Source organism: Triturus cristatus, chromosome 11 (genome assembly GCF_964204655.1).
Source record: "Triturus cristatus chromosome 11, aTriCri1.1, whole genome shotgun sequence".
Classification (NCBI taxonomy): domain Eukaryota; kingdom Metazoa; phylum Chordata; class Amphibia; order Caudata; family Salamandridae; genus Triturus; species Triturus cristatus.
Genome location: NC_140594.1, coordinates 612638291 through 612658654, shown reverse-complemented (window position 1 = coordinate 612658654; position 20364 = coordinate 612638291). Strand labels below are relative to the sequence as shown.

The 20364-nt window shown below is 48.4% G+C and overlaps 1 protein-coding gene across 2 annotated transcripts in view; it reads right to left on the bottom strand.

Annotated features, from left to right (window-relative positions):
• Positions 1-20364, bottom strand: part of NSD3 (nuclear receptor binding SET domain protein 3) — a 1492250-nt gene that overhangs the window by 95851 nt on the left and 1376035 nt on the right. For both annotated transcript variants that reach the window (XM_085633955.1, XM_085633956.1), the window contains one exon: positions 17863-18067. In XM_085633955.1, coding sequence (XP_085490081.1) covers positions 17863-18067 — 205 coding nt within the window. The remainder of the gene's footprint in view (positions 1-17862; positions 18068-20364) is intronic.

Below are 20364 nucleotides of genomic sequence, written 5' to 3'. Positions count from 1 at the left end.
GGACAACATTGGCTGGGGACACAGCCGACACCGGTTGCGAACGTGGTGCTGGTGGAATCGGCGCAGGTGGGGGAAACGTAACAAGGTTAACCAGCGCCGATCCGGATCCAGGCCTGGATCCAAGGGGAGGACAAAGCCGCCGACGCAAAAGGCCCAGGGCCCCCAGCTGAGTCCGCAGGGCCCAAAGGTGCGCCGGCAGAGTCGGGCTGCCCAAAGATGGCGAGCATCGCTTCGTAAAACTGACAAAGCTGGGCAGGGTTCGCTTCCGGTCCCGGGAAGGGGGGGAAGCCCGGAGCCGACCCTATGGGCTCCGCAGGCAGAGCCACGTGAGGGGCACTACCTCATCCCGTCGGCCGACGGACGGGGAGAAGTGTCACGAACCACCGTGGCCTCCGTAGAACACTGACGACCCGCGCGGTCGCAGCGCGACGTTCATGATAACTACAAAACTTCATTTCCCAGGTTTCCCGGGTACCGGACGCCAGCGCTGACGTCATGACGCTCGGCAAGGAAATCCTGAAAGGCTTCCGGGTTCCCGAGGAGCGGCGCTGCTAATTCCGAGTTCGAGGACGGCTGGAAGAAGACGACAAGACCCGGTAGGGGTGCGGTTGCACCAACAGAGAACTTGTGGTCTTCCTGTTACATGCTTGAACGTATCTGGTAGTGCTGGTAATTCGAAGGCTCGTAAGATTAACGAGGCCTGACATTTGCGCTACGTATCCATTGGCAAAGGGATTCCCTGCTCCCTCCTATGTTTGAACCTTCCCCTGAGAGACAAGGGGAGTCCAGGTACTTTTGGGGATAACTGGAAGCGAGTCGCAGGCCTGTTGGTCGAGCCGGTTCCGGCTCTTGCAGGCTTGTGTTACGCTTCTCCTTTCATCGGACCTGAATGGTCCCAACCGCCGTGGCGGAATATTATTTGGTTATAAGGCGAGAGAGGGGCCTTGGAGTTTCAGGCTGTATGACATTAATACCGTCTGGGGTTTGCTGGGCACAGTGACACGAGAGGGTTGCCATTTTGATACCTTGGGACCTTGAGCACCGGGTCTGATAGAGCTCCGTGGAAGTTAGCTCCTTACCTGTTGCTGTTTCTTCTAGGTATGCTCTGTTTGTGACTGTCCTCTGTAGCCACTTCATTATCCCGTGGTATAGACCTTGTAGTAATTGTGCTCTCCCCTATACAGGACAAGACAGAGACCGGGGCTTCCCACAAGTTACTCCCTCGCTTCAAGGAACCGCTCTATGTTATTTTTTCTTTCCAGATCTCCCTCCCTGCTGTTCCCTTCCTTTCCTTCCCTCGCCTGATCACTCGATAGAGTCTGTGTGTTCAATCAGGCCTTTTGAGGTATCAGGAGGTGGACCCCATTGAGCATCGTACGTCTCCGAGGATCTGCGGACCTGACAGGAAGTCAAAGAGCGATGATGCTTCTTCGACTTCTTCTTGTGCTTTGACTTACCTGACCCACAGTGCGAAGACTTCGATGAAGAATGGTATTGGCTCCGCGAATCGTCCCTTGACCTCCTACGCCACCGGGACCGTGAGCGATGGGGAGCCGACTGCCTGGCCTTGAGTAGTTTTCGGGACCGCTTCGGCAAAGACTTTGGGGCCATGGCCCGGCAGTCGGAGCACGACTTGGGGTCATGGTCGTGCTCCAGGCAGTAGAGGCACACGCGGTGCGGATCAGTCACCGACATCAGTCAGTTACAGGAACCACAAGCCTTGAAGCCGGGCATCCGTCGTGCACCAGGAGTCGATGGACTAAAAAAACGAAGTCGACAAAAGTTGAGAAAAAGTCAGTCAAAAAGTGACTGGAGGTACCGCTCTCTCCGGATCTGCGCTTGCTGGAGCCGAAAAAGAAAGAACTGACGTCAGTGTGCGAGGGCGGCATCTATGTAGCTACCGCAACGTCATCCAGGCGACTACGACGACGAACGCGGAGTCGGCCAACGCCACCTTCCGACGCGCAGGGGTAGTGCTGACGAAAAACTTTACGGATCCAGTCTGACGCCTGGGGGTAATTCTAAGGTAAGGAATCTATAACTAACTGTTTTTCCCAGATACTTATAATAAACATAATAACTGTTCTGTATCAGCTCACCTCATTGAAATAGATTGCAAAGAACTGTTTGTCCGACTACAGTGTCCTGGTTGGAAGTGGCATCTAGACAGTAGTGTCTAGTGAAGGTGCTGGTTTGTCCAAGTTGCAGCCCTAATTATGTCAGGTAGGGAAACTCCTGCAAAAAGAAGTGCTGTGGAAGTTGTTACACTTCTTGTTGAACGAGGAAGCACTTTAGCAGTAAGTGGGCTTCCTGCTTTTTTATGGCAAGTTATTGCTGCTGATATCCATCTTGCAATGCTAGATCTCGGCAAAGATTGCCTTTTTCGAGGAGGTGCAAAGGCAACTAGAAGTTGGTCAGATTTTCAAAAGCTCTTTGTTCATTCAAGCACCTTTTAATGTCAAGAGTATGAAGCGCTCTCTCTGCTGCATTGGATGGACTTTTGAAGTATCCTTTTAAAATGATGGGTTCGTTAAGATGAAAAGCTGATGACACTTTAGGTATGAAGTGAGGTTTAGTCCGTGTAGGAAGGTGGAATCTGACTAATCGTTGCCCCCAACTTTTTGCCTGGTATATGAGTGGTTTTTGACTAGTCTGGCTGGGATCCTGCTATCCAGGGCCCCAGCCTATCTGCTTTCTCCCTAAAACTAATGTGAAGTACCCTAGGTACAAACTAATTGAATGCTGAGGATGCCCTGACAGTCCCTTGTAGATGGTACCCTAGGTACCCAGGGCATGGGTCCCTCAGTAGGCCTACCAGGGCTGCAGCACTTATTGTGCCACCCTGGGACAGCCATACAAACTGACACCACCAGACCACTACTGTAGTCTGGGTAAGGTGGTGCTAGCACCCCTTACAGGGATATAGGTACCCTATATCCCACCCCATTACAACACATATACTCTCATAGGTCACCCCTATAGCAGGCCTTGGTAATCCTACAAGGCAGGGTGCTGAGGTATGTGTGAGGGGGGACCCCTACATGAGTAGGGCCTCTCTGCAACCTTCGTAAAATCATTGCTGGGTTGTTTGTAGTGTAGCCATACCATATACTCTTAACCGCATTATAAGTCTATCGCGATAACGCGATAACTTGAGAATGGCTACACAGAACCATATCGTGTTTGGTGTCAAACATGTAGGAATCATACCCCCAGTCCAGCCATGGGCATGAGGGTACGATTCCCCCCTGCTAGAGGGGCAATATGGGAAAAGCGGTAGATTTCGGACACCAATTTAAAAGTGCACAAGTAACACAAAATGGCTACTGCCCGCCACCTACATAACCCTGGCTGGCTGTTGCTGGGGAAAACCCCAGCCTCGCCAGCTGGACAATAGGGCTCCTGTGGCAGGGAGGTGCTAGCATCTCCCCAGACAGGATAATGTGGATTGGAACAGGGTGGGTGCACCTAATGTCCTTTCAGAGTTGCACGTAGGCAGCTGCAGAAGCCTCATTCTGCATACACAGCTTGGAACCGGTTCAGGGGCAACCTGCCCCTCGCCCAGGCGGGAAACACACAAAGGGGAGAGGGTGTAGCCACCCTTTCCCGCCTCACCTCTCATTGATGGACACTACTCTGGACACTCCCCTAATCTTGGGGATAAAGGTGAATAACGTGGCCCCAGAGCCTCAGATTAATCTTGAACTTCACAGTCTTGACCTTCGACTTGCTGCTGCCCAGCTGACGGAAGAAATCTCCCTTGGGATAAAAGAGTTATCCCCCTGCTTGGCAGGCACCTGAAACACTGCAAGTGACCTGGTTGGAACTTCGCTGCTCTCACGAACTTCGACGACTTCCAGAAACCTTGAGGTGGGTTTCCAGCGCATCCCAGGGGCCAGTGAGTGTGCTCAATGAGTTTGGGCACCGTGGACCGAGTGGGAGCCGAGATCCCCAATACCCCGAGACACCGGCCACCTCTTGCATAGCACACAACCCTGACCAGTGGGGAAGTTGTGCTTGGCCCTTTTTCGAGCCAACCACTCTACAGCAATTGTGCCAAAGACCAGCGCCCTAGCCCCCTCCGGTGGCCCGTGGGTTCCCTTTTACGCACGCCAAATTGCCGCCTCCCGCGGTCCCTTGTCTCTCGACTTGTGGGCCCTAGCGGAGGTCTATCTTTACACTCAAGAGTTCCCCTGGTTGCTCCATGCCTGCTCTACAGTCTCCTCGAAGGAGACCTCTCCCAGACCTCGTGGGTCTGCACGGTAGCAGATTTGTTTATTCTTTGTGGGTTGCGGTTGCCAAGGCTTAGTGGATCCAATCCGGACACTAACAAAGCAGCGACCCTCATCCGACGTGGGACAGTCGCCCTCCTGAAGCTGGCCTTCCTTGAAGCCTCCCGGAGCCCGTGGCTGCAGATCCAAGCTATACCACTTTCCACCTGAAGCACCCGACATCGAAGGGCTCTTTGCTTTGAGCCTCCTGGTCAATTTTCTGTGACATAGACTCTGTCCCCTCTGCTTTCAGGTTCTTCTTTACAATCTTCACATCTTTGATCTTCACGGCATCATCGACGCTTTTGTCTAGCAGAACTTTTGACTATTTTCCCATTGAAAATCAGCCCGCGACCCGACAGCAGAAACGACCTATGTACCCGGCTTCCCTGCGGCAGGTAACAGTGGTACCTCGGTACTCTCGTGGTAGTGGGCTCTTCAAAAGCTTAAGTCTGAAGTTTTAACTTTGTACTCCTGCTAGAAGTATTTTTAAACTGTTTATTTCCAACCACGACATTCTCCATAGGCTGTAATAGAGATCCCGATAGCAGCTACTTGCACTGCACGCGCCTCCCGTGGGTCCACTTCCTCATAACCTGGGGTGGATTCTTAAGGGGCCAGCGATCCTGAATGCCCTAGGCATTGCCTGTAGAATTGTCGTGGTTCTTATACCACTTTTTTAGTATATGGTTTGGTCCCCCCCTGGGGCCCAATGTTAATAGTGCTATTTATTGTGTCTATCAATGCTTGTTTGATATTGTAACTTTGCCACAGCTTCATAAAGAGACTGTGGGATTCTGTCTAGAATAAATACATATATTTTATATATATACCTGTGTGGGCTACTCTTTCATTTGGTTATTCTAGAGGTTATTATGGTAAAACAATAAGCTTAACACTCCTTCAAGACTTAGCCTGAAGGCTGCTCTCCACAGCTATCACTAGTATAGCTTTCTTTAAAGGTTGTCTTAAACCTATCATCAATAAGAGTCGAATTGGACTGGTGCAAGGTGTCCCTATAACTAGGAGACAGCATATGCTAGGCCAACTTCTCACAGTCCGCAAAACAATTTTGTCCTTTTTGAATTGCAGTTAAGGCCTCTGTATTGTAAATGCCTGTATCTCGCTAATTCTCCTAGCTGACGTAAGGCTATAAGTAGGGCCATCTTCCATGAAAGATATTTGATTTCAGCTTTGTGTATAGGCTAGAAAGGTGTTTGCATTAACTGAGCCAGGACCGTGTTTAGCTGCTATGCAATCAATGTTATTATGATAAAATTTTTTACATCGCATGGTAAGTAGGCCTGGGCGGTAAATTCCGTTCCGCTCGCGGAATTTGGGTAATTTCGCGTTCCGTGGAGCACGCAAAATTGCCAAAAATTGGGCGATGCACGGCTTTGCAGAATTCTTTGCTTGTTCGCGCTTTCAAAATGCGTGTTCGCAAGATATTTCCCTCGAGCACGCAAACAGTGTTCGTAAACAGGAAAAAAGCACTGCGACCGGGCGGTACAAGCAATTCCGCGTGTTCGCGGAACTCTGCGTGCTCGCGGAGCCTTTTTTACCGTTTCGCAGAGCTTTGCGTAGCGCGACTATGCAAATTCCGCCCACCCCTAATGGTAAGCTCTAAATAGTCCATGTAGGAATTATTTTATTAATTTATCCGACTATAGAGACCTTTGATTCCAGGCTCTTCTGAATCTCGAAATTGGAGCAAGATAAACTTGTATTGAACTGTGAGATAAGCCAGAGTGAGCTAAGCTGAACAGATATGGTAATATCTGTGCAGAGGTTGGAGAAAGCATGACGATTATTCGAAGAACACAAATGTCCATTTTGCCTTATATGATTTATCTTTAGATTCAGCTCTCATTGTGGCTAGCATTTCTCTGCATTGCTGTGAGACAGTCAACTGGTGGAAGTCGTACTCAGGAACCATGCAGCTATTTTGAGTGATTCTGGATTTGGGTGATTTACCAGGCCACTCTTCATTGATAGCAGCCTTGGGACTGGTCTGAGTGGAATGTGTTGATGTTCTGACACGAGAATAAGCTCCATGTGCCAAAATTGTCTTGGCCAGGCTGGAGCTATCAGAATAATTCGACACAGTTCGCTCTTGGTTCAACTTGTTGAGGATCAGTGGAATCAGAGGCATTGGTGGAAAGGTGTATGCAAAGATTCCAGTCCATGCAAACTTTTTTTTTTTTTTTTTTAAAAACCTTTATTCTTATAAGTCTGGAACACAGCTATTCAGCCGACATCCCGGAGGTTCGGCAGCTAATTGAGCAACACATAAAGGCGTCCATAGCTCTAATACAGAATAAAGACAAAGGTTCCGTTTTTGAAAACTACCTACAATGAACACAACAAGCAAGGCAGTATACACAATAAACTTGTGCCAGTTCCGGATGGGGGCGTGGCCCCATTCCCAGAATCAGGTCAAAGCCACCAATCGGGAGGATGAGGGAGAAGCAGAGGCGCTAACATTCTAGCATAGTTGCATCATGAAAATCCCAAGTTGGAAGTGAGGCTAGGGGGAAAGTTGCTCCTCTAGTGGTTCAGTGGCCGGGGGCAGACATATATCCCCCCTATATTGGTTCCATCGTCCCCATATCTTATGCCACTTCTTAGGCCTCCCCCGAGCACTATACACCGTTTTCTCCCGAAACATGCTCCAGTCCATGTTGTCCCTCCATGCATCCAGAGTGGGCGGACTCTGGGAGCCCCACAGTCGCGCTATATCTCGCTTAGCCACCATATTGCCTAGGGTCACCCATTGAGTCTGCGCAGCGTCATAATCTGTAGGACCCCAAACATTCAAAAGACAGCGCCGCGCCTCTGGCAGCAGTACAATACCCGTGACCTCCTGCATCACGACATGAATTCGCTTCCAAAACTCCGCAATCACACCACACTCCCATATGATATGCAGAAAGGTGCCCACCATCCCGCAGCCCCTCTTACATAACCCATCCTCGGAAAAACCCATATGGACCAGTCGGGGCCCAGTGACGTAGACTCTATGCAGTATCTTAAGCTGGACCAGCCTTAGTCGTGCGGGGATCGCGACCTCCTTAGGAGAGGAGACGGCGTACTGCCAATCCTCATCGTCCAGCTCAAGGCCGTCCCTAGTCCACTGATCCCGCACCCCTAGGAGGAGGTCGGTCCGGACGTTAACAAGCTTTTTGTAAATTAGGGAGATTGTACTCTCCGGCATATGGCCGTCCAGGATCCGGTCCTCCAAGGGAGAGGACTCAGGCACCTTCTCCCCCTCAACGAGGACCGACCGCAGTGCATGGCGCACCTGCGCGTACCGGAAATATTCCGTACCCTCCAGCGCATACTCCATCCGTAGCTCGTCGAACGAATTAATCCGCCCCTTGGCCAGCAGGTCCCCCACCCTGGAGATGCCGATCAGATCCCATTTCTCGAATCCCTTCGTGTGCCAAAGTTTCCCCAGCATATCGGAGTCAAACAACGGGGTGGCGAGGGTGAGCCTATCCTTCCAACCCAACGAGTTCGTGACTGCCTTCCACACGTGCACCGCCACCCTGGTTGGCCCCGTGAGGGACCCATCTGTGGACCTGGAGTAGAGTGCTCTAAAGTAACTACCCCCACGCAGCAACCACCGGTCCATAGCAAAGCCAGGGCTAAGCGCCGGGCCGTAGACTCCATGATTGATCGCACTCAGCTGGGAGGCCCAAAAGTATCTTCTGATGTCAGGAAGCGCGATACCCCCATCGTACCACGGAAGAGTTAGTTTTGCTATCGCTATGCGCGGACGGCCGTCCCACAGCAGCGAGCGCTGGAGACTCTCAACCTCCCGAAAGTAGCTGGCCGGAACCAGCTCCTGGGTGTTCTGCAGGGCATAGAGAAAACGGGGGAGAGACATCATTTTGAATAGCACAGCACGGCCAAGGAGGGAAAGCGGCAGCCGCCGCCAGCCCGCCACATCCCGCCGCAGGCGTGTCAACGGAGGGAGCAGGTTCCTCTCGTATCGTACCGTTGGGTCGGTAGAGATATAGATCCCAAGATACAAGAAACCCTCCCGGGCGATCTGAATCGGGTAATTCCGCGGGAGAACCGGGACGCCTCCACACAGGGCATACAGATACGACTTCCCCCAGTTAATGGTTAGACCCGAATTCCTCCCAAAGGAAGTCAAAATGTCACAGACAACTATGAGGGACTTCCTGGGTGAAGTGAGATAGAGCAGAATATCATCAGCATAAAGGGAGATGCGGTCCTCATGGTCAGGTGACCATCGAATCCCCCTCACATCTGGATGCCATTGTATCCAGGCCGCCAGCGGCTCAAGAGCGAGAGCAAACAACAGCGGCGACAGGGGACAGCCCTGCCTGGTGCCCCTCCCCAGCTCAAAGGGACGGGACGCCCTACCGTTGACCGCGACTTTAGCGAGAGGTCCTTCATACAATAGTCTCACCCAGCCTACAAAGCCAGATCCGAAGCCGAATTTCGCAAGCGCAGCCCACAGGTATGCCCACTCTACCGTGTCAAAAGCCATTGTTGCGTCGAGTGCTGCCACAATGGCCAGCTCCCGCATCGTCCCCGCCCTTGCGATCACGCCGTGGATGCGCCTAAGGTTCAACGCAGTGTTACGATGCGGGATGAAACCAGATTGGTCAGGGTGGATCAGGTCACTGATCACCCTGACCAAACGGTTGGCAAGGATTTTAGCGAGGATCTTCGGCTCAGCATTAAGGAGCGAGATCGGCCTATATGAGCTGCACTTGTTTCTGGGCTTGCCATCTTTATGTATGACCACGATTGTCGCCAGGCGTTGGTCGAATGGGAGGCATCCCGTCTCCCGCGCCTCCACGAACATAGCTCGCAGATGCGGAGCGATCTTATCCGGCCGGAGTTTGTAGAACTCAATTGGCAGGCCATTCGGGCCCGAGGCCTTGCCCGGGCGCAGTGAACGGATAGCACCCGCGATTTCGTCAACTGTGATATCGCCATCTAGATCTTCCCTGTCTATGTCGGAGAGGCAAGGCAGAGCAAGATCGCGCAGAAGTTCACACGAATCTCCCACTGGCCTGTCCGACACAGAGGTATAAACCGTGCGGAAGTAATCTGCAAAGCACTGGACTATGCCATCCGGGTCCGCGACAACAACGCCACCCTCTGTTACGAGGTCTGGCACCACACGGTTGACCCGCTCCTTTTTATCCAGCCACGCTATTAATTTCCCGGCCTTGTCCCCGACGTCGTACAGTCGGCCCCGCTGTTCCCTACTCAGGGCTTTGGCCGCGTCCGTCACAAGGGCCTTATACTCCGACTGCTTAAGGCTCAAATTGTGCAGCGCCGCTGCCGTGACCTCCCCCTCCAACGCCAACTCTAGATCCGCGATCTCCGCCTCAATCTGGGCGACCGCCACATCTCACCGACGCTTGGCCGCTGCTATCAAGGAGAGGGCCTCTCCTCTCAGCACAGTTTTGAACGCTTCCCACAAAGACACCGCAGACGCGACCGAGCCGAGATTTTCCTGGAAATAATGATCGACCGCCTTCAGCACCGCACTATGAGTCTTAGGGTCCCGGAAATACCACGGGTTAATTGGAGCCACCCTGCCCCCCACTCCTCTACCAACATCCATACAGATCCACACCGGCAAATGGTCAGAAATACCCCGAGCCATGTGCCTGGTCTCAGACACAAAGGAGGCGTGCGCGGCCAGGGTTAGCACATAATCAATTCTGGAGAGACTGCCATGCGCCCCGGAGTGGAAAGTGTACAGCCGCTGTGTGGGATGCAGCAGTCTCCAACAATCAACCAGACCAAGGGTATCTACAAAGTCCGGAAGCCATTTCTGAGCCCCCCCCCCGAGCTCCTTGGCGGGTGTCTGTCAAGCAATCCGGAACCAACCGCATTGAAGTCACCACCCACCACCAACATTCCCTCTGGGAGATCCAACAAAGTCCTCTCCAAGTCCGCAAGTGTGGAAGGCTGCAGCGCAGGAGGGACATAAACCGACACCAGGACCAGCGTCCTGCCCTCCCACCTCCCCGCCACAGCCGCAAAGCGTCCCCTGTCATCAACAGTAGTGGAGTCAACCTCGAACGGCAGAGAGGACCTGACAAGTATTCCAGCCCCTCTAGAGCCCGAGGAAAACCCGGAGTGTGCGACAAATTTGTAGCCTTTCCTGTTGAGTGCGTAGCACGTGTTACCTATCAAGTGCGTCTCTTGCAATAAGACAATATCAGGGGTACATCGCTTCAGAAATTGCAGGACAATCCCACGCTTAAAACGATCCCCCAAGCCGTTAACATTCCAACTGAGTATCTTTAAGCCCCTACCCCCCATCCCAACATGTAAGGAGACCGCCACCCCCCCCGTAGAACCGCACTCGAGCTACAGAAGCTTGCATCACTACGCCTTGCATAACAAAAAACAACAACAACCCCAACAGCAACCCCAATCCACCCCCCACCCTGCACCCCTGCGTAAGCTCTGAAATGCCCCCCAACTTGCAGTGTGCCTGTCGCCCCATACAAAGACTAATCTACAAAAAGAACCCCAGAGGAGGAAAAAGCTCCCTTCCTACCCTCGCTACCCCCCGGACTATCACCCTCCCGGGGGAACCGGAGATCTAGCACTCAAGTCCTCGCTCATTGTTCGTCGCCGCCGCCTTCTGCTCCACCGGAGCGTTCCACGCTAGTCCGTCTTTGGGGCAATGTGTCCAGCCAGTCTCCGGCCATGTCCGGTGATTCAAAAAAGAAAGTCCGCTCTTCAAACACCACACGCAACCTGGCCGGGAAGAGCATGGCGTACTTCAGTCCCATCTCTCGTAGCCTTCTCTTGACCGCCAGGAAGCCTTGTCGTTGCTTCTGCACCATCTGGGTAAAGTCCGGATAGAAACTCACTGTGGTGGATGGAATGTCATCGGGCCGGACACCCGTGATGCTTGCAGAATGGCATCCCGGTCTCGGAAATTAAAGATCCTGGCGACAATCGGTCTCGGAGGGGACCCCACCTTGGGTCTCCCACCAGGGACTCTGTGAGCCCGCTCCACAGTGAAGAACTTACTAAGGCCTTTGGGCGCCAGATGGTTCACCATCAAGTCCTCCAAAAACAGGTCCACCGACTGTTCCTCCGAATTTTCCGGGACCCCAATGATGCGCACGTTATTGCGCCTTGCCCGGCCTTCGAACTCTTCCAACCGTCGGGCAAAGTGGTCATTTGAAGTCCTCAAGGTACGGACTTCCAGCTGCAGGTCAGAGACATCGCCCAGGAGGCCAGAGGTCTTAAGGTCCAAGGACTGAACCCGCTCATTAGTTTTCCCCAGGTCTGCCCGAATCAAGTTGACGTCAATCGATATGGCGTCCACTTTATGCGCCAGGGTCTCAAATTGTTGCCCGATAGAGGACTGCATCCCCTCGATGGCCCCATGATATCCTGCAGGGTTGGTTCCGCGGCGGGGGGCGAACCGTCCTTCAAGGCTTCCAGTGCCCGTCCCGATCCGCCCGGAGACCCCTTCTGCTGGGCATAGCGGTCCATGTTGTTGGTCTGGGTGTATCCTCCCCGCCTGGTACTCTTGGGCTTCTGTTTTTCGGCGTCCGATTTGCTCGACATCATAATCTGCCGTGGAGACAGTCTCCTTGCCCATACAGAGAAGACAACCATGCAACAAGTGACTGGCGCAACTCACGCCCAGGCCAGGGCGCGATGGAGACAGGAAAGCGAAAGCGAAAGTGAAAGTGATAACACCTTCCTTCCGACGGCTCGCCCCTCGCACGGCCGCTGTTGTTCAATTAGTGCACGGGCACTGTGCCAGCGCAAGTCCCGGGCATCTTCAGGGGAGTAGGCCACAAACTTCCATGTAGCACAACTTCGGTCTCCGGCGGGCGATTTCAATCCGGACAGCAGCTATCACCTCAGCAACGGCTCCCCTCCAATATTCCGGGCGTTGAAAACCGGATACTGCACAGGATATCTGCCGGAGGAAGCGAGGGTCTTGGGAGCTCTAGGCTCACGCGGCCATCTTGATCACGCGCTAGGCTCCTCCCCCCAGTCCATGCAATCTTAAAGGCATTTCCCCAAGATCCCTGGTGGAAAAACCTGCTTTTGTAGTATTGGCATTTTCAATTGAGTGGGGTAATGAATAGATCTAAGGTTGGCTTTCCCCACTTGTTGAATATCCTTGAAAGTTGCGTTGGTGATGGTTCTCATTCGTGGCATTCTTTTGGCGATCTGCTTAAATTGTCCACCCACTGGTTGTTTGTATCCTGCACATGCTTGACCTTTAGGGAAAGACTGTGACCAAAGCATCAGTTCCAGATTTCTTGTGCTTTCATGGACAGCGGCTGCAACCTTGTGCTTCCTTGCTAGTTTAGGTAGAACATTGTGGCCGGGTTTTCCATTCGAACTATTACCATAGCTCCTTTTATGCTAGGAAGAAACGCACAGGACCCCAAAGCCACCGCCCTTAGTTTCAAGAAGTTTATATGTTTTTTTCCCAGCTCATCCATTTGCCACTTACTTCCAGGTCCTAGAGAAGCACTCCCCAGCCTTCCATAGATGCATTCGTTGTGATTACGTAGTTTGGTGGATTGATGCAAAACGTCAAGTTTTTGATGATGTTTTCTTCTTTTATCCACCACTGTAATGCTATTGTCATTGCCGGTGTTACTATGATAACATAAATCTAAAGAACCTGTTTCCATTATCTGACTATTTATTCTTGCAGAGGTCTCAGAAATAGACGCAAGATCAAATCATTCCCAGGAATGATTTGTACTGTCTGACTGAAACTGACTTTTTTCTTAAGAGGTTGAAGGCTAGAGCTATCATTTTTGCAACCCTGTCCTTTTTGGGGAAAGCCTTGCACATCCTTGTGCCCAGAATCAACCCTAGCAATGTAATCTGTTTGCTTGTGGGTAAGGCAGGATTTTTTCTTGTTTAGTTTGAGATCCAAATTTTTGAACGTCTGGAGGCAATATTCTGTCGAACATACAGCAGCCTGGAACAAAGTTGCTTTTATGAGTCAGTCGTGTGAAAATGGGAATATTTGATTATTTTTTCTCCTGTGATACAACGTTACTGGTGCTATACTTTTGGTAAATCTCACTGGACAAACTCTAATTGTAAAGGGAGGACTTTGAATTGGTAGTGACATCCGGCCAACTAAATCTGAGATACCTCCTGTTTTTTACATGGATGAGGACATGGAAATAAGCATATTGCAGATCTAGGGATGTTATAGGAGTCCCTGGATTTATTAGTTGCAGAATATCTTGTAAACTAACCATCCTGAATGGTTGCTTTTTGTCTCAAGTCTAATACCTTTCTCCACTTCCCAGTCCTTTTCTTTAGCAGAATAATGGAGTAAAACCTGTGCCTGTGTGTGCCTGTGAAACTTCTACGATTGCTCCCTTGAGAATAAGAGACTTGATTTTCTCTTTAAACAGATAAATATGTTGATGTAGTCTCCGTCGGGAGGTTTCAGAGGAGGCTTTTGGGTACATTTTGGGGTCTGACCCCGTCTTACAATGTCCAATTCCCATCTATCTGAGGAGATGGCTCTCCAAGCGTTGTGAAAATTGCAAAGAGCTTCTTTTACAATCAAGGGTGCTGTTTGTAAAGAGGTGACCGGAGTGATATTGTCACTGCCTTCTGGAAGACTCATGCCCTTGTCCTGTACCTGTCAACTTTTGTTTTAAGGCTGTCTGGAGTAAGCTGCAGCTTGTGGTATCTATATTGCAACATAGAATGTTGTTGGTATCCCTGCTGGGCTTGACCGTATGGCTGATAACTGTTGGACTGAACACTTTCTCTAAAAGTGTACTGACCTCTGCCCCTTGTGCCACGAAATGATTGAAACCCGCACTTTTGTAGCACTCACAATGATCTTTCAGTCTCTGTACCAGCTTTAATTAATTGGAGCACATTATCTACGTGTTTTCCAAATAGAGCTTCTCTATTATGAGGCATAACCATTATTTTTGACTGCACTCCTGGGAGAAAAATGGTTGCTTTAACCCATCCTTGTCGTCTTAAGATGGCCGCTCCAGACATCTGCCTGAAGCCAGTCATGGCTACATCAATTGCTGCATCAATCACTTCGGAGGATGTTCTTTCTACTTCTTGAAGAATAGATTTCACTTCCAGCAGGTGGTCTATAAACGGCGCTAAGTCTGACCACACCTGGCGATTGTGTCGGCCCAGGATGGCTGGTGGAAGAGGTGTGGAGCAGCGGCCAGGGTGCCTGACCCTGGACTATGGGGTTCACGGTTCGATTTCTGCTGCCGGTGGCAGATTAGCCCAGCACCATGTGACTCTGGGCAATAGCTTGCTTAATCTTCCCGACGGCCCCCAGCGCCGGGACACCACTTCGGAGGAAGCTGTGCGCTTTACAAATACTGGTATTTCATTTCATTAAAGCGTTGGATGCTTATACGGTCATAGCGGCCATAGCTGAAAAACATTTCCCTATATTATCTAACCTCCTACCTTCCTTATCAGGAAGAGCTGAGCATGGTGTAGTTGGAATTCTAGGTCTCCATTGTGCTGCCTACATCACTACCGAATCAGATTTAGGATGTCCTATCAGACAGGTTTGAGAGCTTTCTGGAGCGTTATATTTCTTGTCTAGTCTAGGAATTACTGGGTTCTTCACTAACTTAAGACCTTCTGCCCAGAGATAATCAGCTATTGGAATTGACCTCAGAACTTTCCTTGCTGTTTCTTTGAAATCGTAAAGGAAGTAGTGTGTTTTATGAACAGTTACTGGCAGGTCAAACCATTTTGCCGTCCTTTCTATTAGACAGTGGAAATCCCCTTTATAGTCTGGTGGTGTACTATCTGCTAAAGGCGTTGGAGAGGATGATATTGGAGCCACTTAATCATCCTATTCACATCAACATCCCTATGATCTACGTAGTCATCTTGAAGGGTATTAGGATCCAACTGTCTTGGTTGAGGAACAACCTTGTGCTGTCTCACAGGGCTTTTTTCCTGGCTCAGCATTCTAGGAGATCGTAATGGATATCCCGCTGAAGATGGCTACATTTGCTGTTGTAGTTGTTGTGGTGGAGCTTCCTTTTCTGGGAAATGTTTATAGTAATCATTAAGCTTTGACAAAGGTCTGAGACTCTTCTCATCTGCATCTGTCTCTTGGCATTTTACATGTAGCTGGAACGGGCTACTTGCAGTACCAAAAGGGCCATCTTCCTCATCCTCGTCCACAGACCCCATTTCCAAAAGACTGACTGGCAGTAAAGGTGACACCTTACTTGGTAAGGTCTGATCTGGTCAGATTTGATCATCAGAAATAGCTGTCAACGGTGTTGTCCTTGAGTCATCAGTGTCAGAGTAACTGATGACGAAGTAGTCGACGGAGGCGCTGACTGTGTGGGAGATGGAGCAACCTTCGTCAATTTGGTTGACGGAGCCGCCGTCGACAGGACATTATCAGAACCGATCTCGCTGATGAAGAGCCTGCTGTCATTGTGGTGGTAGGAGTCATCTTAAATGCCACCGTAGCTGTCAACTGTGACTAACGTTCTTGTCGACTGTTTTGATGTCGACTCATGAGATCTATGAGGGGTATCTGAGGTAGGTTTCATAATGTCAGCGGATGCTATGGCAGATTCAAAAGGAGTGAATGGTTCTGACCTTTTTTTTCTTTATTTTGGATGAGCCCTGAGGAGATGAATGCCTCTTCTTGGACTGGTCTGGACTCTTGCTAGCCCTCATTTTTTCTTTTGATATTTTTCTTGGTGGCTCCTCATCCAACTCCTTTACAGATCTTTCTCTCTTCTGGGTGTTTATACGTGGAGTTAAAGATTCCTCTTCTCCAGAGACTGTAGTTTCTGTGGATTTTCTCTTTTGAAGCCACAAAAGTAGCCTTGCTTCCGTCTTTGAGTTTCTTTGCAGAAAAGATTCTGCAGTATTTACAGTGCATAGCTTTATGCTCAGGACATAGACAATAAAGGCACTCCTTATGAGGGTCCTCAGAAAATAGTCTCGGCTTACCACAAGACCTGCAAAGCCTAAATAAGCCCTTCTTGGATCCCTCTGAAATTATGTATTTCTGTCAAACTAATGCTCAGCCAGAGCTTAATCTTCTCTTTGAAGCAGTGGAGTTCAAATGTAGGACAACTGAATTCAAAGTAACAGTTTCTCTCAAAGTACTGAGCAGAGTTCAGGGAGACTCCCTTACACATGACGTGCGGTTAGAAATCTGAAGTGTGGTGACTCAGAGGGAGAGGAATAATGCAGGAGCTACCATCTGATTGGCTGAAGTTTAGTTCTACCTATAATAATGTGGATTCGTATACAACCTCACTGGTTTTGATTTTACTGTGCGAGACTTTGCTTTATACTACTAATTGTAATTACTGTGGGACTCCGACCTCAATGATGGGGAATACCCAAGCATGTGAATCTATGAAAGATTTGAGACTGGAGAAACAATGGTTACCCAATGGCGATAACCTCGGTCACTTTGTATGAATATCAAATACAGTGGTTCAATCAATTAGTAAACTTTTTTGTAAACCAAAATCAAACACATTGTTCCAAAAGTGCTAGCAGCCAATCAGCAAGAGAGTCAGAACAAGGGTTATGTATAAAGAATCATTTCATGAACATGAATGATGGGACCGATATATGTCTCTCTCGGAAAAATGATAAATAGTTCACTTGATGTTATGAGAACAGCATTTTAACCCTACTGGACAAATCTGTGGATAACCATCAAAACAAGCAATTAGTGAGTATATATGTATAATGGTGTGAAGTGCTTTAAAAAAGTGGATAAAGACAAATGACTCAAAACTTCACTCAAGGATACATATCAGTGGAGCAACCCAAAACCGAATTTATTATAGAGGTCATCCTCAGGATAAGTTGATTCCTAACATCCCAGGAAGGATAGATCGAGGGAGTATGATTGCAGCTGTGGTCACTGATTGTTCCAGCCACATAGAGCAGGTCCATATAAATTCCAAGTATATCAGATGATATCGATCAATTGAGGAAGAACGTATCCATCACCATTGATGAAGCAAGAGTGTAGCTGCGACCCTCACTAGTTGCAGCTATGTTCTTGCTCCCTGGATCAAACCCACCCTAGGCGACAGACTTTCTTGATCCTATTATTCATATCCATGTTTGATTCTTCGTATACACTCCTTCTGACAATTTTATATAGTTTTTCCTGTTGATTTTCTTTGATCCCTGTTTCTCACCAGTACTTTCGGAGCACTGCACCATTGCCTTACTTATTCTTTATCACTATAATGTATCTGATTGTGATTTTTTTCAATTTTAATATTGAAAGTCATTGAATATAACTGTGAATGTTTGGGTTTTCTTAAATATTAGTTCCTCAGTCGTTTAAACAACTTGGATTCGGGCAACAAAGGGAAATTGGACGCTCCATCATTTATAAATATGTATAATGAGTGGTTGAACCACTGTATGTGATATATTTGAGTTCAAGGTACAATGCTTATGAATTAGATGACGGGATTCTGAAGAATTTGTAATTAGGAATCTAAAATAAGAAATCTGTTTTGATTTTCAAACACATGAAAAATATTTATTTATTTGTAGAAGCTCAATCTCTTACCATGTGGAGGTTGGGTCAGATTAAGGCATAAAAGGTGATATGCTTTTGAACAGTCTTTTTTATCACACATCACCAGCTCTCCTCCATCGCCACAACGAAAGCAATAATCCTCATGCATTTGCTTGAGTTCTGTTTTTATTTTTCGTTTCTTCTGTTTCAGCTTAGCATTCTTTGCCTTCTCTTCAGTTGCTGATGCACATGCCGTCTGATCAATGAAAGAAAATATCAGCATTGATTTAACAATCACTTTAAAAGGTAATATATTTGGACAGATTTACAAATATAGCAACAAAGATGCAAAACTGAGCTAAATGTCGATAATCAGTGGAGGACATTAGAGTACGCCCATACCAAAATTCTAGGCACAAGCCATATCTATAATTTAATTAGATGCACTGTATATACCTGGGCATTCTATTATAACTGGATTCCACAATTGTAGGAACCACACCATTATAAGTGGAAGCTGCACTTCTCTCAGAAAAATTGGTCGACAGATGTACTTTTCATTTTTGCCGTTGCAAACACTCTTGATTAGAGATTGCAACAGCAAAAACTGATTTTCAAATCTACACATCTCATTTTAGGAGTCAGTCAAGTTTTAAGAACTCTTAAAATGGGATTGTGACTGGATACCGATTCAGTGTTTGGAAAGGTGTATTATAGGTGTCCTTTCAAAATACCAAATAGGTATGAGATGCATCAATGTTTTGCAACAGAATTCAGTCACCAAACATTGAACAATGACTGACTCCTGAGTTGGGGTGGTAAAATATTCACAAAAAATGAAGGGGCCGGAGAGAGAATAAGGGGCAAGTATGGTGGAATGTGTTTTATACACTGTGCTAGCAACAGGTGGTGCCACATAGGCTGCTCCAGGTGATACACTGGTACTGCACGATGCAAACAACTCCGACATGACAACATAAAATAAATAAATATCACTGTACGGCTCACTCATTTCCCAGACTTTTCTAGCACCCAGTAGGGTATCAGAAGACAGAAGTGTGTGAGAGATTAATACTTTGCAGAGATACCAGCTATGTGCATGTACATCTGCTATAGCATCTAGCACAATCAGGGCTCTCGATGCAGCTTCTGCACCAAAAGAGGTGTGGGTACTCTCCACACAATCTTTGCTGGGCTATGTAATAGACCTGGGATACAACGATACAGGCAGGAGAAAATATAAAGGCCGGCAATGGGCCCTTGTCTGCCTGCTTGTCTTGGCTGGTGGGCTGATGGATGTGGGAATGGAACTATCCCATTCACAAGGGAGAAAATGGTAGTTCAAAGGGAACTTTACGAGGTCATTGCTGGGGAGAGAGGAGGAGTTTTTAGTAAGCCTTTGGAAACCTACCAGGAAGCAAGACATGGTAAAGTGATGAGTGAGAGGGTATTGATTGTTTGGGTTTTCCAGCACTTCTCTATGTCGGTACGCCTTTTCCAGGCTCTTCCTATTCTATGCAGCCATTCCCAAAAATCTCTCTACTTTTCTGCCCAAATCTTAACATCATTTTTTCCACATCGAGCGTGTCTGGCTTTACCAAGTTCTAACCTGCACTCTTCAAAGTTAAGAGGGCATCTGTGACACTCTCCTTCATCCTCTTCCTCTTATAGTAGACAGAAGTCCAGTATTTAGTAGGCTTCACTAGGGGCAAAATAACAAAAACCCACTGGGCCTCTAAAATTTCCTCTTGCCTTGACCCTTTTGTGAAGTGTGATATGGAATCCCCGTTAGCGAAATCAGGTGATATGTCAAGATACCCCAGGAATAACAGAATGAATATGGCAAAAATGAAGGATGGTAAGGATGGGGATGAGCTGCATGAAACTGCTGCTATCCACTCAGTAAAGGTTGCCTGCTTGATTACATAGGGTGTCAGATTCAAAATCAAAATCCAAACCATGAGCACCTCTGCCCTAAAACCATTCAAGGGTTCCATGAAATGCTTTTTATGACATGAAAGCTCTAGTTCAGGATTGTATCGAAAAGTATGTTGCGGGGTACTGCTCCTGCAATATCACTACAAACAAACAAGACAGCCCTTCACACACCCATCCAAAATTCAGATGCTGGGTGCTGAAAACTTGAGGGACAAAAAAGAGGAAGAGAGGGCGACTTGAAATTGAACACCCAATTACGAGATAGCCCACCTCAGCTTATAGAGATTTCATTGATCACAGAGGGATCAACAGTCTCCCCATTCTACACCAACCTCAACAACATTCCTTCTCAGGTACCTTCCTCAAACCATCGATCAGTATAAAGAATCGTTACTATGGAGAAGCTAAAGAAAGAAACTGGAAGATGGGAGAAATTAAACAAGGAATATGTGACTCCAGCCAATTCCACACCTCATCCACGCAACACGAGTACAAATGTGATGCAAACGGTCAAGCGTACGCTTCAGTACCAAAGAAAAAGTTACTTCTATATGGTAACAATATTACCCAAGCAAATTATATCTTCTTGTAGATTCGTCACCCTATGAACATCCT